The sequence below is a fragment of the Drosophila ficusphila genome, unplaced genomic scaffold (genome assembly GCF_018152265.1).
Source record: "Drosophila ficusphila isolate 14025-0441.05 unplaced genomic scaffold, ASM1815226v1 contig_791, whole genome shotgun sequence".
Classification (NCBI taxonomy): domain Eukaryota; kingdom Metazoa; phylum Arthropoda; class Insecta; order Diptera; family Drosophilidae; genus Drosophila; species Drosophila ficusphila.
The window spans coordinates 19,374,868-19,402,478 of NW_025064737.1; the positions used below are offsets into that span (position 1 = coordinate 19,374,868).

General features: G+C 44.5%; 6 protein-coding genes across 7 annotated transcripts in view; 3 read left to right on the forward strand and 3 right to left on the reverse strand.

The window, feature by feature from the left end:
• LOC108095778 overlaps positions 1-528 on the reverse strand; it is a 34,379-nt gene extending 33,851 nt beyond the window's left edge. Inside the window, exon 1 of the mRNA XM_017197028.2 lies at positions 383-528. Coding sequence (XP_017052517.1) covers positions 383-513 — 131 coding nt within the window. The 5' untranslated portion in view covers positions 514-528. The remainder of the gene's footprint in view (positions 1-382) is intronic.
• A 13,480-nt stretch (positions 529-14,008) lies between these two features.
• LOC108095661 (protein FAM50 homolog) lies at positions 14,009-15,249 on the forward strand. The gene has a single exon (XM_017196825.1). It carries the CDS (start codon positions 14,099-14,101, stop codon positions 15,170-15,172), a length of 1,074 nt encoding a protein of 357 aa, XP_017052314.1. The 5' UTR covers positions 14,009-14,098; the 3' UTR covers positions 15,173-15,249.
• A 155-nt stretch (positions 15,250-15,404) lies between these two features.
• On the forward strand, positions 15,405-16,724 carry LOC108095956 (zinc finger protein 729). The gene is made up of 2 exons (XM_017197296.1): positions 15,405-15,488; positions 15,545-16,724. The coding sequence occupies exon 2, from the start codon at positions 15,577-15,579 to the stop codon at positions 16,618-16,620; it is 1,044 nt and encodes a 347-aa protein (XP_017052785.1). The 5' UTR covers positions 15,405-15,488; positions 15,545-15,576; the 3' UTR covers positions 16,621-16,724.
• Positions 16,618-17,953, reverse strand: LOC108095955 (28S ribosomal protein S22, mitochondrial). Its single transcript, XM_017197295.2, has one exon. The coding sequence runs from the start codon at positions 17,862-17,864 to the stop codon at positions 16,683-16,685; it is 1,182 nt and encodes a 393-aa protein (XP_017052784.1). The 5' UTR covers positions 17,865-17,953; the 3' UTR covers positions 16,618-16,682.
• A 712-nt stretch (positions 17,954-18,665) lies between these two features.
• On the forward strand, positions 18,666-21,766 carry LOC108095920. Its single transcript, XM_017197252.2, has 5 exons — positions 18,666-19,070; positions 19,310-19,583; positions 19,644-19,769; positions 19,830-19,991; positions 20,049-21,766. The coding sequence occupies exons 1-5, from the start codon at positions 18,790-18,792 to the stop codon at positions 21,438-21,440; spliced, it is 2,235 nt and encodes a 744-aa protein (XP_017052741.1). The 5' UTR covers positions 18,666-18,789; the 3' UTR covers positions 21,441-21,766.
• LOC108095921 (nucleosome assembly protein 1-like 1) lies at positions 21,718-23,248 on the reverse strand. Of its 2 annotated transcripts, none has more exons than XM_017197254.2 (6): positions 23,033-23,248; positions 22,814-22,971; positions 22,627-22,750; positions 22,262-22,490; positions 22,110-22,201; positions 21,718-22,054 (listed from the first exon to the last, which is right to left on the reverse strand). In XM_017197254.2, exons 1-6 carry the CDS (start codon positions 23,105-23,107, stop codon positions 21,869-21,871), a joined length of 864 nt encoding a protein of 287 aa, XP_017052743.1. In that variant the 5' UTR covers positions 23,108-23,248; the 3' UTR covers positions 21,718-21,868. The 2 variants fall into 2 exon arrangements, with proteins under 2 accessions (XP_017052743.1, XP_017052742.1); XM_017197253.2 differs by having other exon boundaries at positions 22,814-22,983; positions 23,033-23,247.
• Positions 23,249-27,611: the final 4,363 nt, after the last annotated feature.

Consider the following 27,611-nt stretch of genomic DNA (forward strand, 5'->3'; position numbering starts at 1 on the left):
TATGTTAGGGCCACTATTTTCAGTTATTTTCAGTGAATTATTTGTTGGCCAACCAAACGTAAGAACCTTGAAAACACAAAAACGTTGAATTTATTATCCAAATAAGCAACTGGGGACCAAAATGTGATTTAGTTTCGGACCGCCGCTTCGTGATTGTTAACTAAATCGCTATTGATTGCGGACCAATCCGTTTTCAATCCGCCGTTCAAACAGATTGTTAATTCTGTTTGCCTTCGGCTGGATGACAATTCGATGGGCTTTGCATCGCTGCCCCGGGGAAATCCTGTAAATCCTGGCAAACTAGTCCCTAGTGGAATAGCACCCCTCTCCCCTTAGAAATCACCCCCTGCGGTGGGTAAGTAATGGCAAACATTCGACTTACTGTCGCTCCTTGCGCTGCTGTCGCTTCTTCTTGAACACTTTCCTAACGCGCAGCAGGAGAAAGGCGGCCCGGTCCACGGAGAGGGTGGTGCCGCTCTTCTTGGCAGGACCTGCTGCAGTATCCTGTTCCATAGTGCTGCTGCTCGTGCCCCTTCTGCTCCTGACTTCTACTGCTCCTGCTGCTCCTGCTGCTACTGCTCCTGCTGATTCTGTTCGAGTTGCTGGTGTCCTTCGGTTTGGCAGGTTATTTTCCTTGTAAGCCGCATGTGCCGCTTATGACAAGTTGCGCCATGTCTGGCATTTGTATGCTCCTTGCGTAGGTCCTTTTGGCTGCTGGTTTCCTCACTTTTGGCTTATGCTCACGCCGCGAGGGGTTCGTCCTTAGACTGCTTGCTCCACTAACACTTGCACTACTACCATCTTCGGAGGAGCTGAAGCGGGGAACATGGTTATATCTATGCGCACCACACACACACACGCCCGGATTTACATATCCTGGCAGGACCTGCACGTGCTCCCAGCAGCCTCGTTCGCCTTGTCTGACAATTGTGTGCCAAGGAGCAAATAACATTTTGCTTACTTGTCGCAGTGTCACCCAAACCCCCCAATCCCCCATCTGCAATACCCAAACCCAAACAGACTTCCCCGCCATTACACACACGCCTCGTAAGCATTCATATGATATTGTTTTATTTATGATCTGCTGTTATGGCTGCTTAGGTAAGTTGCGAATTTCTTGGCGTTTTACGCATTTCCATAAACGCATTTCCCCAGCCAGCACCATAACCTCCGCCACCAGAAGCACCACCATCACCCAAGGACATTTGTCTCTGCCACGTCCCCGCTTTTATTATTGTCAAATAAAAATTTAAATTCATGTGGCTGCCGGAATGGCACTTTAACCGAACCGAAAAACCGAGCATAAAGAAGTGTCTTTACTGCGGGGTTTATTTCTGGTCACTCCTTGAGTTTTACTTCAAATTTCCGTGATTGTCAGTTTCGGTAACATCAGCATTCTCATTGTCACAGCTTCATTATCATAATCGTACCTTTTTCCAGATCAATTACGGATTAACTGTCAAGTTTATTGGTTCGCAGAGGAGAGGAGAGGAAGGTAATCCCCGGAATCCGAGAGAATGTTCGCAGCATAAAGTCGAATGTCTCAATGGCCCACCCACCAACCATCACCATTTTCCACCTGCTGTCGCTGGTGACTTCTAAGTGAGCTTGAGTGGATTTTGAAAACATTCTCAGCACTCTCAGGACTCAGGACGCAGGACACGAGACGCAGGACTCTCGTCCTCAAACTCACATGCAGGCTGGCTGCTCCTCTGCGGGCGACAGTCGCCTTGATAAAGGATAAGGAATTGCTGTGAAGCCAAAACCAAAGCCCCGAGTGAAGGGACATGCCACAAAAGGCGACTTAGTGCTGCTTCTCGCTTAACTTAATATTGACTTATTTGCTCGCCGGCAATAGAAAACTATTTACGACCTGCAGCTCAGGAGTCCTGCGCCAAAGCGGCGATTGCCGCTTGTCCTTGGCCAAATCCTGGGTGCTGGCAAACGATTATGATGTCGAATTTGGGTCACCAACTGAATTCCCGATGAGCTGCCACACGACTAAAATAATTGCTTGAAACCGCTGGTCCCAGCAGCTTCATTCTTGACGAGGGTAATGGCGATGGGCCATCGAGGCAATTATATCTTGATTTGATAATCACAGCCGGAAGCTGTCAAGAGCAGATGGATGTCATGAAGACAGAAAGTTAATGGACAAATTCGGGAGATGGATTTAACTGAGAATATCAAAATGGGTATCTGTCATCTAGATATGTCTATTAATGTAAAAACAATATTCAAGATAGATATTGTTAAATCATTAGTAATATATTTGTATTGATTATAAAAACAGTAACTAACGAATGTAGTTCCAATGATAATAGGAATTTCTTTCTGGGATTTAATCTACATTTCTATGCGGTAGTTACTTTAAGTGTCTAATAAAAGCAATGAAAACTTCACCGAAGGTAAAACTTTTGGTAGTGGCATATCGAAAGTAAAACTGAAACGACTCGGCGACTTTAAATTGAAACTTTTAAAAGCATTCCAAGAACTCCGAAACTTTTCAAGTAGTGCTGGCTTTAATGGAACTTTAGCCACCCGGCAAAGGAAGTGCCGAACCACAAAAGTGTCCATCTGAAATATTCCCTTTCCGAATATCCTGCAGCAGAGTCGACATGAGGATTAATTTCCGAAATGTTTCCAAGCGCCTCGTTCGTATTCCCGTTTTGCCAGAGACATTGGCTGCTGGCTGATGGCTGCTGGCCAGGTCTAGAGCTCGGCATCGAGTTAATTGAATGTCATGCCAAGCTCCGTCGCTGATTGCAAACCGAGGGGAAGCATGGCTAAAAGCCCGTGTCTCTGTGCCCCGTGTTGCAAGCCATTTCCGACACGCCTGAGGGGTCTGCCTTTAGCTTAGATTGCGCAATTTGACTTTAAAGTCAATCATTTCGCGCTCCGAATCATGCTGCTGTTGCCACAACTTCTGCTACCACTGCTCCTGGCGCTTTGAGGCAAAAGGAGGATAAGCGACACATCCTGGCCAGGGGAAGTCGGGCAACCACAACCACCACATCGGTGGCACGTCACCTGCAACGCTTCCGCTGTTGATTTATTCGCCATTACGCCGGGACGTGACCGGTTGCGGTCCATCCCGGCAGGATGGGGCAAGGATGTCATAATTAAATAACAATTTGCCAGCGAACAGCAAAGGGGCGGCGAGCGCAGGACAACAGGACAACGCTACACCGGCCCCTGCCAATGGCAGCTTGTATCAGGACACCCGAAGGACCCTCTGCACATGTGCTTCGATGGAAGGAGTGGGGAACAAGGAGCCGAAGGGATCACGGGAGCATTAGGAGCCGCGTTTCGCCGTTCGCCATCAAGCGACTGGCGTAAAGCGAACGCGGGAACTCCCTTTATGGGCCAACATTTCGAGGACCTCTCGCCTTTGCACTTTTCCTTTGCATAAATTTTTTTACTTGGCATAACAAAGCGCTAAGCTGGGCAGCAAACATATAAGTAAGCATTAACAGACGTGAACGAAAGAATAGTATTTTCAGTAAAGAATATACTTCTTGACTTCAAAGGATTTTTATCTATTTTTTTAAATCAATAAAATTCAATATTTCACTGACCAAATAATTTTTACAGATATTTTTTATTGAGAATCAAAAATGGTTGGGGTAAAAACCATATTACTTTGATATATCTGCAGTACACAAAAAAGCGATTAAAAAATAAGCTGATCATAAAACATGAAATGATGCATAAAATATTTAGGGCTAATAAAAGAGCTTGATTCAGGTTGAAATCAATAAAAAATACAAGAGATTGTATATAACAGATAAAATTTGGTTAGAAAAAAAGGGTTTTCAGGATAAAAGGGTATAGATAAATTGGAAAAAAACGTAAAAACGTAAATGAACGGGCAAATACGAAAAAATTACAATGTAGATTAATGGATATTTTTTCGGAACTGCCACTATTATTTCGTTCGCGTTCGTCACAGCCAAATTTGTTTTCCATTTAGCGTCCAGCTGGTGGAGAAAACTCCGTCGAATGAGCGAGGGCCGGAAATGAGTGCAAATTTATGCAGAAAGTAATTAAAAGAACCGTTGTCCGGCTACATTTCCTGCCCCAGTTGTCTGCTCCCGACGCTCAATGGAGCTCCACGGAGGCGGAGTGGGCGGCGCGGGGCGGGGCAGCCATTGTGCAGGAGCTTTGAGATGTTTTTAACGATTTGTTTGCGCTCATAAAAGTAAAATTTAATGAAGTTGCAGCATAAAAGGCGCATAAACACGAGCCAAGTGGCTCGCTGACCTTTGTCCTTTGTGCTCGCTCGTCCTTCTCTGTCTGTCTGTTAGTCTGTCTTCGTCGCACTCATTGCTCCTGCTTAAGTGGTTCCGTTGAGTGTTTGTCACTGTCTTAATTACTTGGCTTTTGCGTCTCATTGTCCGTCGGCCGAGAAGGCAAATACCAAAGCACCTTAAGCTAACGAGCTGCTCAGCTTCTGCCTCGGAAAGCTGCCTCCCACAACCATCAACACCGGTACTTTCTGCCCAACCAACTCCCCCATTCAGATTTCCCAGTGGGGCAGCGAAAAGTACAATCAATTTCATTTCAGCACCGTGCAACAACACACGAAGCCACAGGAACTCCCAGGAGCAGGAGGCCCCAATGTTTCGCCCACCTAATTTAAAGCACTAATTGTCAGCATGCCGCAACTTGGTGAAGAGCAAAGGGGCGAAGATGTTTGGATTGGATGGGCGTTCGTTCGGGTAATTTCTCTCTAATTTGTCTGGAACAGCTCAAATGCCATTGGGTATAAGCTGAATTAAGACAGTGATGATTTTGACTGACTGACAGATGTTGACACTTTAATTATGATATAACAACGTGTGATTGAAAAGGTATGAATTCTAAATGCATTCTGTATGTCTGTTATCCAATATCCATTAGTTTTCTTTAATGGCGTATAAATCCAAATCACCCTCTATTAATTAAAGGCAAGTCCTATGTTACTACGAACAAAATTAAATCAATTTATCTTAAAGCGCCTTCGGAAAATCCATTAACAGATTTCCTATCAAAAAACAATTTGTGGCTAATTTATCTCGGCCGCAGCTTTCGTCCATCGATTAGTGAAAGCCTTTGGCCGCATTCTGCGAGACAGCCAGGAAATATGAGAGGCTTCATCGACAGGACTTGTCTGGCCTCCTTGGGAGGACTCCTTATCTTCGGCAAACACTCCCGATACACCTAGCCAAAAATGGCCACCAAAGCCCTTTGTCTTGCCCAGACTGCCCTAGACTGTATGTATATTTTCCGATAGTGACTAACGTCTTTCCCTGCCTTCACTTGACCCGAATGGGGCCCACCCCCTCGATTGTTGTTCGTCTGGCATTGTCTGGCCATATCAAGTCAGTTGCCACTCAACGCTCAGCAGTCGGCACTCAGTTGGCTAAGCAGAGTGTATGGCCTTATCTGCGTCTCTCGACGGCCCGCAATATTAGCACTTGAGTACAATTTTCCAGTGTAAATAGCCGGGCGAACACAAAAGCCGTTAAAACAAAGCATGCCACGCCAAAACGAGCGATGAGCGCAAATAATGCGGATGAAATGCGACATGTTAACAAGGCGACGCCTTAAGAGGATTTTGGACTCCCGACGGATGGAATTTTCGGAGGTCGTGAAGTGAGAGGTGTCGAGTTTGGCCCCAGGTTCCTGTACTTAGAAAATCTACATGCGAAAAACTAAGCAGGCGTTGGAAGTTAGACACATATTAGACAACGGGGCGTATGAGTGTCGTCCGCTCGGAATTTTCACTGTGGCGTCCAGCCATGAAAACGCCAGCCTTGAAGTGTATTTATACGCTGGGGTTTGGGCATTTGCGTTGTCTTTCGTCTGACTGGGCCGACATTTATGGTTCAAGTTGCCAAGTTGTGTTTTCTTTAGCTCAAATTGTATGCCGCCATTGACTGGCACACAAACGCACACACACACACAAGCACACCTAAATACGTATACGAATAACCAAGCGAGGTAGTTTTATTTCTGGCCAAATAGCTTTCGGGAACAGGACATACAGCCCTCTGGCTTAGTGAGGCAATGGAGTGGCGAGTGGAGGGGAACGGGGCGAGCAAAGGTTGCACAGATTTCATGCCTCGCTGCATGCAGCTGGCAAAAAACAAACAAGCCAACAAAGAAGCCAACAAACGCTGGCCAACTACTAGCAACAACAGCTGACGACGGACAGTGAGGACCAGCTAAATGAATAGTTTAGTCAAGCAATTAACAGTATTCAGGGTTTGTTTGCTTAATTAAAGTTTAAGATATGTAAAACCAAAAGCCATGAATCCTATTTATTTATAAATTTCACCATAACAATTTTTAAAAAAATAACTTCTCTGTCCATGAAATTTGTATATTTTTGTTCTTAAAGGTTATAAATTTTGTATCAATCCATCGATTCTATCTGATTACTTAAACATCTTCAAAGGATGAAAACAAGCTTCCCTCTTCAAGTGAAAGTTAAATGACCCAGGAAACGCCAACTATAAAAATGTATGTCAGAAAGCAGACTTAAGTGCCCTTTTAGGAAATCCGCCTCCTTTGAAACTCGATTAACATGTCGCTTTCAAGTTTTAAAGTTCAATTCCGACGGGATGTTCGAATCGCTGAGCGTGCTGCTGGCTGCTTCTGAAAATTCTCGTAGGCCAACTTTTACTGTCTATTCAATATGAATGAGCGGATGGGGCTGCCGGCGAAGGCCAGCACACATATGCGCAATGATGATGATGCCGAAGCGCGGTGACAACCAGGCCAGACCCCTTGAATACGAGTGTACGTCTATCTAACCGAAGGGCGGAAGGCGGGAAGGGGAGGGCCTTGAAAAATTACAAGCTTTTAAATTGAAATTTCAGACTGGCTGCTAGAAAGAGCTGAAAGAGCACAAAAGCACAAAATGGCATGGGACACGGCAGCTGAAATGGGTAACAGGGAACTGGAAATACGGAGACAACAGGACGAGCAGGACGAACAGGACACGAACGCGGACACGCTTCGTTGTTTATTATTTGCAGCTTTATTATTCCGGTCTCTAACCCGGGGCCAGAATTCAGCTTGTTTCGTCCCTTTTGCCTTTGCTATGGTATGCCATCTCTGCTGGCAACAATTTGCCGCGGCTAATCAACAAATGAATTGCCGTGGCACATTACAAGCACATTGCGTATACGCCACGTTGCTCCTCTTCTTTTTAACCAAACCTCCTCCCAGTTTCCCTTTTTGCAATTGGAAATTATAGGGGAGCTCGGGTAATGTGTAGCTTCGGGAGCAAATATAATTAGCCAGCTCGTGAATGATGTCTGCCCTTTGGCCAAAAGGAAACTAGAGCGAGTGAACTGAACTGACAATTTGACCTCTGCTAAGGGGGAAATCCGTTCGAGAAAGTGGGCAATTATTCTGCGGCTGGATCCGAAGTCCGAAGTGATTAGACGATTGATGAACGTTAGCCAATTTGGGGTTAAGCTCCCGGAATACCTAATCCCGAACTGGTCGCATTTATCACTAACCCTCTGTCAAAAGTGTTAATTGACAGACTAATTGAATCAGCCGCAAAGGCAATTTGGAAATGGAATTCGAGATAAACACAATTAATGTTTTCATTTAACCCGCCCGAATTTCGAGTGCCAATAATGAAAAGGCAAAGACAAACACAAACACGAAATTTCCATTTTGGCCTGCGTTAGCATAATTGTTAAATTAGAGCAAGCTGGATTCTGTTTACACATCCCGCCCCTTCAAGTAGTGCACTTGCGTTAGCCAAATCGGTCCGATTGGCAACCGAAAACTTAATTACAGGCCCAAGAGTAAATTGCATTTCGTAATTAAATTTATCTAAGCCTTGTCAGACACGAGAATATAGAAGTACACGCCCAGCATTAAAATCAACCCAATGGCCATTTATGCTAAATAGTAAATACTGAATAGCAATATGGCCAAGGATCAACTGGCCATCAGGTCGTAAATTCCGAGAATTGAGTAGTGGGAGCGGTATAAAACGAAGGGCCACACGGCGTATGCGTGTTGATTGGCATTGTCGGTCGGTGAAATGCTTTGGCTCGAACGCAAATTGGCAAGAGCAACACGGCAGAAAGGCAGGCAAGAACGGCAACCAGAAGAAAAAAAAGGAAAATGATTGGGGAAATCCCCTCAAAGGCAAATATCCAACAAACACGTGAGATAGATAAACCGGATTTGGCGGCGGGGGGAGAAACAAGTTGTCGAACAGCAAAAAATAAAACAGATTCGCGCTTCAGTAAACAAATCCCGAGCAAGCATCGCTTTTGGGCCACATTAAAGCCGAAAGTACCACGAAAAATTGACAGACGTACAGATTTCTTCTTTTTTTTCTTGGTTTGGAGTGGGGGAAACCCAATGGGCAAACTGTTTGGCGCTGGAGTTGGGCAAATATTGACAGGGCCATGTGCGAAGTCTACGATGCGAAGGAAAGGCGCCGGGCCTAAACGACCTACAAATGTAATTTCCCTGCGAGCCAATCCACCGCCGCTTATACAACCAAATCGATGACAGGACTAGGCATAAACTGAAAAAAATATGCCACTCAAGATACAATTTCACTGAGAAGTCTATGGCAAGATATTAATAGATTGAGTTGCCAGATAAAGTTGTCAACAAGTTCATTCAGTTCACATTCACATTTCCAATTTAAATGTATTTGTATCAGAAAAAGCCAGGGTTTTTTGCACTGTACGTTGCCGAAAACAATTTGTAAATCCAAATAGATACACAAATCAACCGCAAAACAAAATAAAGCCAGCCGAACGAAACATATTCGAGGAGAGCACATCAAAGGAAACTAGATAGGGAGAGATAGGAAGCGAAAGACAATTACGTTCAATTCGAACCACAAGGACTCTGCACTGCCACTTCCCTCTTATTTGGAAACTACTAAAAATAAAGACACGAGTGTAATTGTAGTTTGGCTGCAGCCAACTGAGCCCAAAACAAATTAAATCGATGGCATGAACACGATTGAATTACGTTGTTTGGGGTTTATTTACACATATAGCGTATATGTATAATATAGGGCATAACTGGACAGACTTTAAGTACCATCCATATCAGAATTGCTTTTTGTTTGCTCGCGCTTTGCCTTCAACTGCAAACATTTGCACACAAACAAACGCACACATACTTATGGACCGCCCGCCTCGACATTATAGAGCTATTTTAGTCGGCACTCACTCATAGTTATAGTCCAAGGTCACAGGTCTCCACACGCCCACACCACCACCATCACACAAACACACACACACACTCTCGCTCGACTGTGAAATATTTTTAACAAGAAAAAGCGTAGCACACTTTTCGGGGCGCCCATTTTTGACACTTCATTAGTTCGCGTGAATGAATGTTTCCGTTGTTGTACGTGTATAAAAAGCAAGCGGAACAATAATAATGATGGCGAGGAGCGTGCGGATAAGGAGGGAGAGCAAACTTTTCCAACACCTTTTGCCATTGGAAGATTTGCCTATAAAGCCAGCCAACTTCCTATTGTAACCAATAACGAATAGCAAACGAATCGAAGGTAAAAACTTTCTTTGGCCAAAGCGGAATGAGAGCCATAAAATCGCTACCGGCAGTTCGGTAATCGCCGGATTGACGGTGGCGGGGATAAAGAGCCGAGGAGAGTCCGGGAAAAAATTCCGGGAGGCAAGCTGCCGCCAGCACGACTTTTACATTCATGATTTACGATGCGTCTCCGCTGGGCTACTCCGAGGCCATTCCCCAGCCAGGTGGCACAAATCAATGTGCTCCGTGTTCCGTGCTCCATCCATGCTACGTATTCCATGTTCCTGCCATTGTCTTAGCCGGAGATCCCAGCGCAATCCAATGCACATCTCGGGCATTAATCAAGCATAAAAGTGGAGCAGACAGACCAACAGAATTGGTAATAGGACTGCGATAAGCCCCAAGGATATCATACTAATAGACCGAGGAGGGGGGTTGGTATAATGATTATACCTGAAGCAGCTTTGGCTCCTTCGTTCCACAACTGCAAATATCTAAGCCGGAAATTGTGAGAATTTGAAAATTGTTTCGCTTTCCGACCACCTTTAATTAGCAGCGTTAATTAAAAGCGAAATGTATAATTAAAACGAACCACAACAAAACGAAGGCACAACAAAATGTCACTCTAATTGGCATACGCAAGCTATATTGCACAAAAACCAGAAATGAATAAAAGAACTCAAACGGGCTATGAATATAAATTGAAAGTGAAATTGAGGAGTAGAAAAAATGGAATGCAAATAACCGTTTGTATCAATTAAAATGAAGCCTTGAAAGTTCCTTCTCAAAGAGTAATACAAACAAAAAAGTTGAGAAACATCTTTCAATGCTTGGATAGTTTAAACATTGCTTTTTTTATAAAAAGGCATCGAAACATTCGAAAATAAGGTATGTAAATATAAACAAACGGGCAGAATAAACATCCCTAATACTTTAAATAAATTCAGACCTATTACTACATCTGAATTCTAATTAAACAAGAATATTCAATTTTAAGTTGCTAAAAATATATCAAAAATATTTTATCCTCTTTAATTTTATATATATTTTAATATAGACCAGAAGTTGGGCATCTGCTGCAATCTTTATTAATTGCATTGCAATGAACGTTGGCATTTTCGCACATATGGCACAACATAAAGGGCAAGGAATGTCAACCAGGCAGAAGCCCATACCCATACAGCCCATATACCATATATATAGTCCGGATTCTCGAACGCAGCGTCGTGCGACGTCATTGTCATGAAATGCACAAATTTATTGGGACATGTCGTATATAGTATACGCATTTTCAGCACAACATCATTGTCGCCGACGCCTGGCATAATTTCAGTACTCCTTGCTTGTATTTTTAGTGGTAATTCACATTATCCTTAGTTGCCAAGGAGCTCCGGCACAGAAATAGCAATTTAAATTTATACTAAAGTACCTACTAGTCGTCATTTTGTATTTATTTTATACTTTTGAAGGGCTTGTTCGCTGGCAAAATGAGCACTTAATCAAGTCACGCAGATTTAATTAAATGCAGCAAAAATAACAATCCAGCGAGCAAGTGGCGATATTAATCATACGTCATGTTGTCAGCTATATGAAAAGCCTGCATATATCTCTGCCAAGCCGCAGAATGCAGTGTGGTGTAAAAAAATGCATGTGTGGGCGCCGTTCTGATGGCAAATTGTTTCAAATGTTCGCAATTTAAACGAAATTGAGAAACCAACAGCGGAAAAATAAAGGATGAAACGAATTGGGCTGCCTTTCCCTTTTGACAAATTTCAAAAACCCGCCAGCGTGTTTGGTTGTGTATGTTGTAATAAACTGGCAATGTCAAAAAAAAGGAAAAACCGAAAACCAACGCAGCTAAAAAAGGGAGAGGAAAATTGGGCAAGAAGGAAAGTAAACAGCAGAAGGAACAAATGGCTCGTTTGGCTAACCTTTTCTGTTTGGCTGCTCTGCATTGCTTTTGTTTATAGAAAAGTTTAAATTGTGTCAATTTTTTTCTGCTTTCCATTTCCCGCGCAATGCAGAAAGTTTTGCGAACAAATGAAATGTGGGTAAAAACAATTTCCAAAATCAAGACAAGGACGGCGACTTAGGACCACAAAAAGTGAGAGGATAAAGCCAGAAAAGTATGTTTTACTATGTCAGACAAAAAAAAAAGACCCTGAGGAATCAAACAAAACGAGATTTAGAGGGCTCCATTGAAATTCGCGTATTTTTGCATTAATATTCCGGAGAGAGGGTTAAAACGTAAAATGCTAATCGAGGCGATTGGAAAGGACAAACTGGTGCGACATCTATCACAGATATATAAAGCTTCATATCAGCACAGTTTTACTGCTCTTAACAGTTCACTGCGGTTCACTGAAGCGAACATGTTTATTTTTTCTGCTTTAGTATTGATTGCATAGGGGAGATTTACAATTTGAGCACACATAAATTCGAGGTATAAGCTTGTGTAAATTTATGGAATAAATCATTTTATTGAATTAAACAAATGTGTTGATCAAAGACAGCTTATCAGTGACTAAATCTGGGTTGGCATTCCCTAATCGAAATACAACAATAAAACTTCCAATTATAACGCAATTAATAAACAATAAAAGCACATAAATAAATGTATTTTGATGGAGGAGCATTCCATTAGTCAAAAATCAGATGGATCGATAAAATGAACCCTAAAATGTATTGTATTCTCCCTAATGAGTCAGGTGAGTCCCTCGATGCCCACCTTAAAAAACACCTAATTATTGATTTATTTATTCAGTCCATTTGGGAAATTAGGTTTCAATCATATCCAATTGATTTCTTTGTCGCAACCGAAAAACTTTTCTGGCAACTTTCAGCACGAAAATAGTTTGCCAAAAATGGGGGAAATTTTCGTAGAATGGAATGCAAATGCTCAGTATCCGAGTGGCCGGCAAAATCCACTGCCAAACTAATTTGTGGCGAAAACTATGCGAAAGGGGGCGGGGGAACATGTGCGGGCCAAAGTCAAGATAATACAATAGAACAAACTGAAACTTGGTTGGTTTTAGTTGGGTTTCCAGGGAAAAACTTTCGCTAGTCTTATGCTGGCCCAGGAATTAAAGTCAATTACTGGGGCGGACTGGGAGGAGTCCTTATCCGAATCGGAATCCGCATCCGAATCTGAACTTCTGGACAATTTACGAGCTCCCGTGGGACGGACAAGCGTCCTCCGGTGAGCACATGTGTGTGTGTGCGTTTGCGTGTGTGGGTTTGGCAATATAAATACCGATAAATTAATTATCGGCCGATCAAGTCATTGTCGCCATTAATTACGGCGCAGAATGCTTGGCCCAACGGCCTTTTAATAGTTTTTCACACGCCCTCGGGAGTCAGGACCTTCGGCAATTAGGATATGAGGAGGTGGGCTGGAGGATTGGTAGGCGAGTCGAGATGAAATATGGCGTGAACGGTTGGCTCGAGGTTTTATGACAATGTTTGCTGCCCCGAGTAACGGCAGCATCGTCTGGGCCATGAATTTAATGCGCTGCAACAGTTAATGATTTTATTGCCACTCCGCTCGCGACTTGGCAACATTTTCAGGGGGCGAACAAGAACTGGAGATCGGGGGGACGCAGCATCCTCGTAAACAGGCAGTCGGGCTGGAATTTATGACTTGGCCTCATGAATATAATCAATGCCACGAGCGGGGAGCGCTAACGCAGACGCCAAGTGTCGTCTGGGGATCCTAGACCATCTCGTCTCCCAACCAGATTCCCCAACCAGACTCCCCCCAAAGAAATCTGAGTGTTTCCCTGACCAGACGGATTCGAATGGGCCGTAAACGAAGTCGGGCAAATCGCTCGTCCGCTGGCTTAAATGGCATTTCAATTTGGCACTTCCGTTTCCGCCACTTGGCCCTCCCACCATCTGTTTCTTCTTCTTCTTTTTCTTCTCCCTCTTCTTCTTCTTCTTCTAATTCTGGCTCTGCCAATTGGCACAATTCTTTGTCCGTAATGTCCTTGCCAACATTTCCGTTGGTCTAACACGCTCGCTGGTTCACATTTGCAGGCCCTGTTCGGCACAATTCTTAACCATTTTTCCGCCACAGCTCCAAACACTTCGATCCGTTGCTCAATAACACTTTAAACTTCATTCAAGCCATTTAACTGCTGTTTTCGGGTTCAAAAACTTCTTTAACACTTTCGCAACGGTTCTGAATGCGCGCGTTCAATAACCAATGGGTTTGAAAGTTCCGATGTAACTGAAACGACCAACGGCTTGGCCCAAACACAAATAATGTGCTACGCAGATGGAAGCTCTTCGGAAGGACTTTAAAGGACGAGCGTTTAAAGCTTTTCTTCAAATCGAAAAGTAACCGACCGGAATGCTAACTGATAAAAGGTAGTTGATGTGAAATCAAGTTTTAAAAATCTGCAGATGTGGCAGCGCTATTAACAATTAGGTAAACAAGTCTGGCAGCTCATAACTTTGGCCTTATTTTATGTTGGCACTACTGCTACACTAATTTTATGTTTACAAATTTTACTTGGAAGTCGAAGTAAATATTTATTAAATATTAAAGAAATAAGCCAGGATGGCCCACTACAAAGGTGCCGCCAGCGAGGCGGGCCGTGCCGCCCAGCTGATGAAGAAGCGCGAGATCCAGCAGCAGGAGATCGAGTTCCGCAAGAAAAGGATCGAGGAGGAGTTGAAGCTGGACAAGATTGAGAACAAGTTCGCCACGCACTACGATGCCGTGGAGCAGCAGCTTAAGTCCTCGACCATTGGCTTGGTCACCCTGGACGAGATGAAGGCCAAGCAGGAGGATATAGTCCGGGAACGAGAGAAAAAACTGGCACAGAAAAAGGACGAAAAGGATCGGGAGAAGCAGCGCGCCTTGGAGGCCATTCAGGCGGAGAAAAACAAGCAGAAGCGACAGATTCAGGCGCTGTCCTTCAATTTGGACGAAGACGAGGAAGAGGATGGAGACCAGGAGGAAGAAGAGCTCAATATAAAACCAGAGGAGAAGCCTAAAGTTAAACCGAAATGGACGGAGATGAAGAACGAGATTGTTCCCATTAAGAAAAAGAAAATATGCAAAAATCCCGATGTGGACACCTCCTTTCTGCCAGACCGCGAGCGCGAGGAGCAGGAGAACCGTCTGCGGGAGCAACTGCGCCAGGAATGGGTCATGCAGCAGGCGGAGCTCAAGGACGAGGACATCTCTATCACCTTCAGTTACTGGGATGGCTCCGGCCATCGACGCAATGTGCTGATGAAGAAGGGCAACTCCATCTACCAGTTTCTGCAAAAGTGCCTGGAACTGCTGCGCAAGGAGTTCATCGAACTGAAGACCGTGATGGCCGACCAACTGATGTACGTCAAGGAGGATCTGATCCTGCCGCATCACTACTCCTTCTACGACTTCATCGTGACCAAGGCGCGAGGCAAGTCGGGCCCACTGTTCCAATTCGATGTCCACGACGATGTGCGCATGATCAGCGACGCGTCCGTGGAAAAGGAGGAGTCCCATGCCGGCAAGGTTCTCCTTCGCTCCTGGTACGAACGTAACAAGCACATATTCCCCGCTAGCCGCTGGGAGCCATACGATCCCACAAAGTCCTACGATAAGTACACCATCAAAGACAAGGAAAAGAACAAAAATTGACGGTTTTGCTACCACTTCTACCTCAGTTTGCATATTTTTTGTACCTTAATAATTCAATAAATAAATTTCAACGTAAACTCAAATGCTGTAATTTGTGATAAAAAATACTCATTAAGTTACAAACAAAATTTAACTTTATTTTTTAAATTTCGCGCTCTGTCGTCGCAGATTGTGAATGACCATTTTTTGTACAATTTGTTATTTCTTAACACTGAAACCTGTTGTGCAAATCCAATAGACCTGGCGGGAAAATAGCTGACACAGCAGTACTGAAGACAACACAAATTTATTTTTTCAGCAAAAAACGCGTTACGGTGTAATTTTTTTAACTAATTGATAAATTTGGCGAATTAATTAATATGTGTATTCCAGGAGAGAGCTGTTTATAAGCTTCCTATATTTGAATGGGGAAAATGTATCCTGGAATCCCGGCAAAGATAACACCAGCCGGCAGAACGGTATCCGCTGGCAGCAATCCTCGCCAAGCCCCCGTCCGCATAATCGCGCCCATATCATTGCCTATCTACGAATTGCCGGAATACGTGTGCGTGGAGACCAAGTTGGTGACCAGAAGGTTCGCCATGGAGAACGATCTGCCGGTAAATGGAGTCCATAATTCCTTGACGAATGGTGGGACTCCGGAGGTTCCCGCAAGACCCGTAATCCAGGAAAAACTCAATGAAACCACAGGGGAGTTTACGAGCGAAACATCAGCCCCTAGCCGCGACCGAGCCATCCAAACGGTGGAGCGGGCCTACAAAGACGTGGGCATTCAGTGTCGACGGGACTCGGTGGAGTGGAATCTCCCGGAGGATCAGCCGAAGAATAAAGCGGCGGAACCAAATTCAGCCAGCGATGATGCCCGTTTTCTTAACTTTGTCAGTGAGAACACCAGCATGTTTCCCAACGGAATGTTGGAGTGCCAGATCTGCGGGGACATAGGTAACACCTTGTTGGAACACCAGGCCCACATGACTGTGCACTTTGGGCCTAGTGCTCTGTGCTTTAGTTGCGGTCAGAAGCTGGACCACGAAAATCTCATGATGCGCCACAAGCTTAGTTGTCCCGCTCTGGCGCCACGGAAGCACTCCATGCTATTTAAATGCCCCCATCCGCTGTGCAACGCCACGAGTCGCTCGGAGATGGAGTTGCTCCAGCACATGACGTATCACAACGGAAGAAAATGCTATAGATGTCTCCAGTGCAGACAATTTTTTAAGTCAATCACCTCCTTTATAATCCACCGTAAGCAGGAGCAGAAATGTTCAAAGGCCAAAGTGCTCACGCTCTTCGGACAACATAACGGCTTACCCAAGAGCAGATCAAACCCGAGCCGTTGCTCAGTTTGTTTAAAGCGTTTTAGCAGCGAGAGGGTATGCCTGCGGCACCGGAGGAAGTGCATCCTTGCCTATCTTCAACACTCAGCCAAGACCCTTTTTAAGAAATAGCTTATACAAATTGGTATTTATTAGTATTTAATAAAGATCGATAACAATAAACCAAGTAGGTCCTACGACGCCTGCACGCCGTGGGCCTTTTTCAATCCCTGGAACAGCAGGAGTTTCTCTCGGTTGACTTCCTTAAGTGTCTGCACCGCCAGCTCCAGTTGAACCTTTTTCAGCGAGTGTTCACTGGCTATGTACTGCTCGATGAACTTCAAGCTGATCTCATCGGCGGCGAAGTCCTTCTCTGTTTTGCCAATGGCTGTGTGGATCTCTTGCTCGATGCCCTCCTTATCCTCTGGACGCCGGAAGACACTCCTCAGCTCCGTTAAAGCGCTTTGCGCCGGCGTGGGATGCAGTTTGTTCAACTCATCCAATGTGGTTTGATATTCCACTGGGATTTTATGTACCTTGTAGCTCAAGGCTATCAACTCCACGGCATTGTGCAAGTAATCCCGACGGATCATATCGTACAGCAGATCGTCGATGCAGCGATGCCAGGCATAGAAAAAGGCCATTGGTCCGAAGTGCCGGGTGGAGCGCAGAAGATCAAACTGCTTAGATTCATTAAGATGCTCAAATACTCGCGCCGAAATGTTGTGGAACTCGGGCTCATGCGGCTCATACTGCACCAGGAGGCGGTCTAGGATGAACTCATACTTGTGCTCTGCCAAACACTTCGACAGCAGCTCCTCCAAGGCAAACATGCGAGGAGTATACGACTGGCGACCCTCCAGCGGAAAATACAACTGATTCATCCGCTTTGTTGTGTCCAGCGAGGCGTAGGCCAGAGTTCCGTCCGTTTCCCGGACAAAGACCTTTCTCTCCGACTGTCGCCGGCCGAAGGTGATGTCCGTGAACACGTATTTGGTGCTGGCGAAATCTTTGAGTGCCGGATCCTTGGCTATGACGCGCTCCACATCCTTTTTGACCTCCACTATTGGCGGCATTTGGAGCATGTGTTGTGCCCGCACCACCATGTCCTGAAATTCGCTGTCCAGCTCCTCGTTGGTCATGAACTTGGTTTCGGTGCTGTTGTCCGGAACCGTGCGCTTTCGATAAACCTTGTCCAAGTTGAGTTGCGTCATGGACTGGAGCAACCGCTGAGTTTCGGCATCCGTGAACAGTGGTTGAGGATCCCGCTCGTACTGCAGGGCGGCAGGTTTGGTGGGCGCGGAGGAAACCTGGCAGGTGGCCTGTCGAAGTCCTCGGAGGCCATTCAGCTGGCGAAGTTGCCTCAGCAGGTGCATTTTAAGTCAAAAGATCCGCGGACAAAAATACACGAGACGAGTCCAGAAACTAATGACGACAGTGAGACGTTTTCAGCACTGGTTGTCAGGGATGACCGCGTGAATTACCGAATCGATGATAATTCTTATTTATAAGGTAATTGTTTACAAGTGCGGTGCACGGTAACTACAGCTTAAAAAAATAAAGTAATATATGGAATCGATGTGTTTTTTTCTAAAACTTCGAAATCCGTTGGCGGAGAGTAAAAATTTTGCACCGTTTTTTTGTTATTAACAATTAAAGATTCGATTTGTAGTACAAATTCGGGTCTGAGTGACCGTATTTGCATGTGATGTGCCGATTATTGCAGTCGTCTGGTCGCGGATTATTGCAAATACGGTCACTCAGATCCGAATTTGTACTACAAATCGAATCTTTAATTGTTAATAACAAAAAAACGGTGCAAAATTTTTACTCTCCGCCAACGGATTTCGAAGTTTTAGAAAAAACACATCGATTCCATATTTTACTTTATTTTTTTAAGCTGTATTTACCGTGCACCGCACTTGTAAACATTTACCTTTTTTTTAATAACTTAATATATTTTGAAAATGTTAATAAATATATTGCATGTCTTTATTATAATTTAAGATATAGAAATTTAGTTGATTGTAGTAGTGGTTGATTTTTAAATCCCATTTTTTAATATTAAAAATTAACTGCTTACAACTTTTTTATGAATTATTTCAATTTCTTAACATTTCCCGTTCCCAAAAAAACTGCTATTAGTAAAACCAGTCTTCGCGTGGATTTTTTACGTCCTCGAACACCACTACCATCGTTTTTACTCGTGATCTGTCTGCGGTCACACTGGTTACTTGCATTTTAGCTGGAAAAAAAGCTGCAGGTAAAACTTGGCAATAACAAGCAGGAGCAGTCTCTACCATGGACAAGGCCGAAGTGGGCAACGCGTGCCTCTCGGCGCCGAAGCGCCGCTTCTCGTCCAGCGAGCGTAGTGGGCGGGAGCCGGCCGCCACACCCCAGCAGCCTCCGGTGCCACAGATCCCGGCCGAGGAAGAGCCTCAGATAAAACAGCGCAAAAAGGAGGAGGAGCAGCATCGCGTCTCGGAACAGGACTCCGAGTTTAACCTGCTGGACTTCTGCGACGAGCTGCTAATTGAGATCTTTAAGTACCTGGACACGTCCTCCATCATGGCGATGATGCAGTGAGTCCTCCGCTTTTCAACTGCGTTGCAGAAATCTGTTGTATATGACTGATCTCTAGTGTTTATCGCATCCCAAATTACTGTGTTTTAAAACTTTTTCGAACCGCTAGCATTGCGGTAGAGTAAATATTATTCATACAAATACTAGAGTGTCTATCAGTTCCCATTTATCAACGATTTTTTTGCCTTATACATGTAATTATCTCACTCCACTTTGACTAAACAAATCATTTTTCTAGCTGCTCGCCTCGTTTGGAAAGCCTCCTTCTGGATCATCGTTTCTATCATCGCATAGATCTCAGCAATGGGCCGTTGCCCATGGGTATTCTCGAGGAGATTCTCGGACGTGCCACCGAAAAGACGCATACCATAAAAATTTGCGGACCGCCATCCTCACAACATGTGGACGGCGAGTTCCGTCAGTTCACAATGACCCTTAGCTCCGTCTTTCCCAAAGTGGCCACCCAGCTAAAGGTGCTCGAGCTGGAGGGTGTTAGCTTGCACTTTGAATACGTGAGTGGCATTGACAAACATTCTTGATATGATTATACATATGTTTGGGTGTTCTTTTAGATAAACATATCCGAGTTCCCCGCTTCGCTAAAACGTCTCAAGCTTAAGGATTGCAGCGTGAAAGTGTGTAATAATAATACCAAGAGTATATTTCACACCATTGATATGCATCTGGTGGATCTGGAGGTGCGTACAAATATTAAGAAACCTATTGACCTGACGACCACTTAACTCGTTGTACTTTAGGATCTCAGCATTGAGGACAACAGCTGGTTCGAGCCTTACTACATTATGGGCCTCTCTAAGTTGCCGTCCCTGCGACGTCTTAGTCTAAAGGGCTGTCAGAAGCTGTGCAAATTCGTGCCCTACGGCAGCATGGCGGCCCGGTTTGGTTTTCAAAAATTAGAGGTTGGTTTAGTTTTTTTTTTAAACTTGCAAATTCTTTTTGTAACGACATGTTTTTAGTCACTAGATCTACGTTTGACCCCAATTAACAACTCGGATCTGCAGTGCTTTAGCGCTATCGAGAGCCTTAAGGAGTTGCTGCTGGAGTCTCCGCCCAACATGCCAGTCGAACAAACCTCCGCTGAGAAATCCAACAACGGCAATGCTACTGACGAGGCTGCTGCCCCGCAGCCGGATTCACTAAAAGTTCTTAACGACGACGAGCCGTCCACATCGCGTGCTGCCATGGAGCACCTGCGTGCATGCAAAATCGCGCAGGCTAAGGATGCAAGCGCCGATATTTTCAACTCGGACAGCTGTAACGAGAGAAGGGAGGAGGATCAGTCGCCGGCGGCGGGAGCAGAGACAGCTTCGAATAGCCAAGAATTCCAGGCGAAAAGAAATAGAGCCCTGTCGGAATCTGATGATGAGGACACCTCTTCCCCGTCGGCTACTTCGACTTCTTCGTCAGACAAATCGGATGTTGCTTCGCCGCGCAACAATGGCCACAATGGCGATATTCCCGTACGCTCATCTCTTGTTGTAATTGCTTTGCCAACGGAGTCGGGCGAAGTTCCACCACGCCCCGTCCCCCCGCCAGCTGGTGGGGAAAATCAAGATGTACCCGGGCAGGATCCCAGGCCAGCGTCCACGCCACGTGCCTACATCTACGTGCCTGAAGCAAATCCACCCGGGAACGAAAACCCACCTCAACAGCGCGATTTGATGGCCGTAATAGAGGCGGCTCATTTGTTGAGCCGAAATAATCCCGCCTACAGTCGTTTTCTTCCGCGTCACGATCACGTTATCTACATGAATCCCACGGCAAACCCAGGAAACGTGACGCATCAGCGAAGGTTTCGTCAGATCCCGCGTCCGATGTATGAGCAGGTTGTGCAGCATCCGATGTTTTGGAACATGCTCGATCCGCTGGATCGTGAGCGCGGCCGGCGAATGCGCCACCGCCCAAATACCTGTACGACATCACCTGAATGCTATGTCTCCGATCGGGCGATCTATAGCTTTGGTCGGGCACAGCGACCAGTGCAGCAGGATGTTGTGTGGATTCGACACATAAACCGTTCGCCGGACAACAGACTGGAGCGACTGTCCTTGCGCAGTTACCACCTCATAACGGATCAGGCTTTGGAGCATTTGGTGCAGTGCTCCCCAAATTTGGTCTACATCGACGTGAGCGGCACGAGTATAACCCTTCCAGGATTGCGTCGCTTCAAATTCAGCAAGCCGGAGTGCGAAGTGGTGGCCGACCACTTAATCGTGGGTAAGGTAGCGTTGAGTGTTGCTCTGGAGCAGGAAGCCGAGGTTGTGACAATATCGAGCGACGAAGGCTCGGAACATGACCAGCAGCCACCGGGGTCGCCACCACCGTCTCATCACCTGGTACTCCCATAGAAGATTTCTCCCCACTCCTTAAGTATAATGTTTGTATCATGTTGTACTGTGAACATTTTTCTGTCGAAGCGGGCCGTGCTGGATAAATATTTTAGCAAGACGAAGAAGAGTACGACGACATGGCCAAGCCGATTAACCCACAACGCTGGCTACAAGCGAGTGCTGTAGCTCAGCCCACTAGTATTACGTTCCAAACTAATCAAGCCCTTGTACTATACGCCAGGCTCAATGCATTGTATAAACCCAAGAATCCCAACACCATACAGAAAACAATTCCTTTAGTTAGGCATTAAACGAGCGATCCTTTTGGTATATGTTTAATGAAATGCTTATTTGGTAGCTTTGTGGCTTGTAAGGACAGACCAATTGATTGGTTTTGGTGGCGTGGAAAATGTTTATAAATTGTAAAAACACCTGTGAAATTGAAGTTACTTGTCGGTGCCGTTCGAGGATTCCTCCTCCTCGGCTTCCGATTCGTCACTATCCTCCGTATCCGATTCCGAATCGCTAGAGCTCTGGCAATCGGCTATTTCGCCGGTGAAGAAGATCACCGCCTTGGGAATCACACGCTCCTTAAGGTAAAAACCGAGTTCAAAGTCATTTTGCAATATGGCCTATGCAAATAAAATTGTAAAATTGCTCCGGGAAAATGTACAACTTCGATCTTACGTTGATGTCGCAGTAGCTAGGATCCTCAGCATCGTCCGGCAGATTGGGCGGTGAGAAAAAGTCGAAGAACGAGCTCTGCTCGAGTGTATCGTCTAGACAAGGAGTTTGCCATTAGTAAGTGGTTTTTTAGCTCATTTCTTTTAACAGCTTACCCTTCTTCTCACGGTCCTTGGGATTTTTCCAATCGATGGCGCAACCCTCGCACTTGTAGATCTCAGCGCCGTCGTATGAGAGTGGGTCTTCCGGATCCGGGAGGCAGTTGAGGAAGTAAGTTTTGGTCAGAACTGTGTTGGTGAAGAAATCGTTTGGGTCAAAGTGAAACTCGATGTCGAACTTGACCACCGGATCGTTGGACAGCCGTGAACGAATGTCTGACAAGCACTATGATGAAATCGGTTCAGTAAGATGGTCTTTAAATGGTATTATTATAATTTGAATTGTGGAGATGAGAATATAATTAATGTAGCTTTATTTAAAAAAATATTAAGATTTAAACAACGTTTTATCAATTACTTACTTCCAATATTTTTTCATCCTTCTTGCTTATAAACTCTGTATACGAGGCTTTGAGCACTTTTAACCAGAAGTTAGGAACACTTTGACATGGTTGAGAATCACCGTGATTTTGTTTCCTGAACTCACTTTATGAGGAAGTTTTTTTTAAAATCGATTTACAAAAACAAGGCCTAAAAGAAGTCACTTACTCAAGTATCTTCTTTCTCTTTTCGAAAATAAGATTATGCTTCTCCTCGTAGCTTTTTTCCATGTTGTAGATGTCCCGCTGTAGTGCAACGTCCAAATTGATTGTCTCTAGATATAACTGCTTCAGCTCGGTAATAGTCTTTTTCTCATCCTCAGTAAACTTTTCATCCAACTAAGTGTTAGATTAGATTATCTGTAACAATCCAAGCCATTTTACTTACAGTTGACTCGGTCTTCACTACCGGAGGAGCAGCATATTTAATCCTCGCAGCGTTCTTGTTCCGCATGGCCTCCATATTCGTAATTGAGAGCTATATTTTCTGAAGATAAGTTGAGGATAGCCTTTTTGTTGTTTTTTGCTCAGAATTTATTTTTATTTTGCTTCGGTTTGATTCGTTGTGTAGACCTGACTGTCGTCTTGAGAATGAAAGTAGAACTGAGAATGTTGCAAAGTTCTCAGCACAAAAGTCAGCGCCCACTTTTTAAAACTTAATATCTCTTTTGTTAATAGGTCATAAAAATATCTGACATGATGGTAATCGACCTTCACCTAAATATAAAACAAACGGAACCGAACAAGCGTTTTGAAGTGTGCCACTTTGAAATAGGATTAGAATTGGCAAAGTCATGGTCCCAAGAAGTGCCGTTTTTCAAACCATCAGGATCTTAAAAGTTCTGACATGAACAGGGATCAAAAAATGGACCATCACCGATCTGAAAAATGTAAACGCAGTTCGTTCAGGGATTCCAAAGCAAATGTTTAAAGGTATGCCACTTAGAGATCGGGTAAAAATTGTCGAAGTTAAGGCTTTTGAAAGTGCTGATTTGGGTCTCTTTTTCCATTTTATGGAAAACTAGAACAAATCACCGATTTCAAAAATTTTAAGACAAATCGTTCAGGAATTCCATCACAAATGTTTAGAGGTATGCCACTTTAGAATCGAAATTAAATTGGTGAAGTTATAAGGTATGGTCCCTTTTGTTTTTGGTCACTTTTGTGTCTTGAAAGTCTTGAAAAGATCTGACGTGATCAGGGATCAAAAAATCGGTAAGGTAAAAGCGGAATTTGATAATTTTTGAATGTGTGTTTGCATGTATGTTCACCAAAGTTGTCCGCCCCTTTTCAAATTTTAATGTCTTAAGGAGTATTGCTTTCGCTTTAAAAACCCTTTCGCTTTTCGTTGGCATTGAAATGCAGGCCATGTTTATTGGCAATTTAACGCACATTTAATTCCTGTTTTTTCCTGTTTATATTTTTGGTTTCCTTATTTTTTTTTTGCTCCCCCAACTTTTCATTTGGCATGTAATTAAGTGTGGGCCAGATGTTTGGGGTGGGCGGCTGCTTAAGTGTATGCAAATCACGTGCTGAGTGCTGCCAAGGGTTCAGCCATCGCCTCCTGGAGTCTGTTAAATGGTCCGAGCCCATTTCTCGGTTTTCCGTTTTCAGAATTCTGCCAGCTTTCGGTTGTCTTTTGTCGCTGGTTTTAATAATGTGGGCCAGGCTTAGTGCCATATGTCAGGCTGTGAACAACAACAGAAAAGTACAGAAAAAAAAAGTGAATTTGTCGCTTAGGCAAACATTTCAAAATGAAATTATGAGTCGGGCAGCAGCGGCGAGCCAAAAAATAAAAAAAGTGTAAACAAATTTAGCCAAGCGGAAGTCCAGACACACACACACACTCGACATACCCACACACACACACCCCCAAAGGGAAAACCGCAGAGGAAAAGTGGAAAAGCGAGATCACATTGTTGTGCGCTGTTGAATGTTTGCCCGCAAATACACATGGCACATGTACGCATGCACTTGTCCAGTTTCCACGGGACGCCCTCCAAACCACCTCTTTCGCTGTCCTCATATTTGATATTATTAAATTTTTTCCCTAAATACCGCTGGGAAATTAAAAAGAAATCACAGGGCAAATAGTGTAAGGCAGCAGCCATCTGATGATGACGGCATTTGCTGGCCAATTCCGAGATTTATGTGAGTGTATGCTAACACAGTAAAAAAAGTTGTTCTTGTAATATATTTTATTTGAGAAAGATGAAACAAGGGCCTTTCTCAAAAAAAAGGAAACAATGAAATATTAAAATGTATGTTAATGGAAACCGAGTATGGCTATGAACCGTCCTAAATTACCAAAACTGAAAAGGTGAAAAGCCATTGGTAAATGAGAAATTTTCACGTTTTAATTGCCCATTCCGGTCATATTTGTTCGCAGTGCCCGGGCTCTTTAAGTGCGAAGCCATTTAAGCTGTTCGGGCATTTTCAATTTACATTTCGGTCATTCAATTAGGAGGTGCATAAAATTTAGCTACATAAGTAATGGAGCAGCCCCATCATCATCGTCATCATCGTCTTCAGCGTGAGCGGCATGGGGATCATGGCCATCGCCATCACCCACGTGATTGCCGTTTGTCGGAGGTCGTCAGGGCCGGGAGCGTCAACATAGTTTGAATTTAATTAAAACCAAAATTAGTAAGGCCCAGAAGAGAACGACGGACCGACCCGACCGACCGAACCGGAGCAACAGTTACTTGGCGCAGGGATTAGGGCTCCTGCTGCTCCCGCTGCTCCCGCTGCTCCCGCTGCTCCCGCTGCTCCCGATGCTACTGCAGCACCTTCCTGGCAAAAGTGCATGTCTGCAGAAAATCGAATCAGCAGCTCAACGTCCTCATCCCGTCGACCTGGCATCCTGGAGCCATCATCCACCTGGTCCCGATGCCCGGCGCCGTGCCGAAATATCTGCAACAAAAGCATAAGATGTAGTGCGGCATTTGATGATGAAACGACGTGTTAATTAAGGTCATAATAATTCAACTTAAATTGAAAACCTGCCCGGCTGGGAACGCAAACCCGTTTTTGGGTGGCGGCGGCCAGGCGAAGGGCATCGCATCCTCGGCTTGCAGGCTAAGCTGATTGCAACAAATTATTTTGCACCTTGGTTGAACTTTCCTTGAGCTGCAGACAGCATGGCGTTGATAAACGAATTTTGTTAGTTTGCTTTGCTTATTTTAAATGGAACTAGGTGGTTCGGGGTTGGATGGAAAGGGGAGTGGGGGGTCTGCATCCTGAACTGGGGTCCTGCTGGTCTAAGGGACAAGGGCCAATGTTGCCTTTGGTTTTGCATAAACCAGACAACGCATCTAATAAGTTGCAGCTGTCGGTTGCCACCATCTCTCTGCCTTTCAGTTTGCGAAAGAAGTTTAAAGTTTTTACTGGTCTCCGCCTAATGCCTCAAAGTGCAGAGTTGTGTTTGCCATTAAATGTTATTAGTTAAATGATAATTAACAGTTGGGAAACTTGCGAAATATCTCCAACTAATTTGCATAGCCAACTAATTGGCTTAAAGGGTCATTGCTTTTCCTATTTTTTGGCGCAATACCTTTGGTCCTGCACAGCGAAAAGGGATTTCAAATATGGTTGACAGCTTACCTCTTTATTAATTTAATGCTTCAGTAAATGAGAAATCATATACAGTTGTATTAAGTACATAGTTTTATATGACTCAAAATATTTGGGGATTGCGTGATACACAATTTGAATCTTGTTTTTCTGAGTGCCCCAATAAAATGGTAGCTAAGTTGCTCATAATTAACAACCACACACCTGCAGTTCGTCTTGCCCGACATCCTAATTCGAATGCTATTCATAACGCACACACACGCACATACGTGTGTGCACAAGGAGCAGATCCTTGCCAGCCGCAGGATAGTTTTGGCAAACGCTTCCTTGGCTCTGCCGCCTCCGCCGCCCGAAAACTTTTTACTAATTTACATTCATTACACACATTTGCAATAAAACTAGAAACCCAACTCGTACACAAATTCTAACGCCCATATGTGTGGGTGTTTCGGTGAGTGTGTGTGTGTGTGTGTCTGTGTCGGTGTGTGTACATAAAGACTGGGAAGGAGTACATACAACTACATTGACATTTTACATGCTTCATTAGCGTGTAAGCGCGGTAATAATGAAATTTCCTTATGGCTGCATTTCCCGGGAAACAGGGGAAAACTCCTGCATATTGATGCAAAGTTTCGGTGGCGCAAAACTTGCGGCTATGTTACCGCAAATTTATGCTCCATTCTGGCACCTCTTTAAGGGCATTAAAGGTGCGCAGGACGGCTGCTCCACCATGCTGATTGCTCCATCCCAGCGAAACAGACAATGACAATCGAAATTGCTCGGCATTTCGACAATCAAATCAGCCAACAAGACAAACAAGAAAACATAAAGCGAAGACATACAAATTTGTCAGCAGTCAGTCAAAAATGAGCAGCGGAAATGATGGCAGCACTGGCGGAAACGGAACGCGACAAGGTGGATCTGGATGGGTGGTGGTGGGGCGGCTCATTCGGTTTTTCGCCTCATCCTGGTCTTGGTTCTGGATAGCTGAAGGTTCTGCGCCGGGATCCCGGGGAGGTGGCGCTGGTGCTGGTGCAAAATCTGCTGCACAGCTGATGCCTGCCACATGACCTCCCCGTGACTTTTGCCTGCCTGCTGTGCTGCTGGCTGAAATTAAAATTGCATTACGGGCCAGGGCAGTCAACGTATTGGGTTCAGATTTGGGTTGGGTTTTGCCTTGGATCGTTTCGGTATGCTGATGCCTCGACGCAGCTGCTGCACGGCGGAAAAGTCTCAAGGAAGCACAATACTTTCTTTTTAACAAATGTTTTTTCAAAAGTGCAGATCAACAAGGATGCAATGAAAATATAGTGAAGAAACTAAGTGTTGTACATTTATAATTTATTTTTACTACAAATAAGAATTCTGTAAAAATCACTATTGTTTTTTTTCAA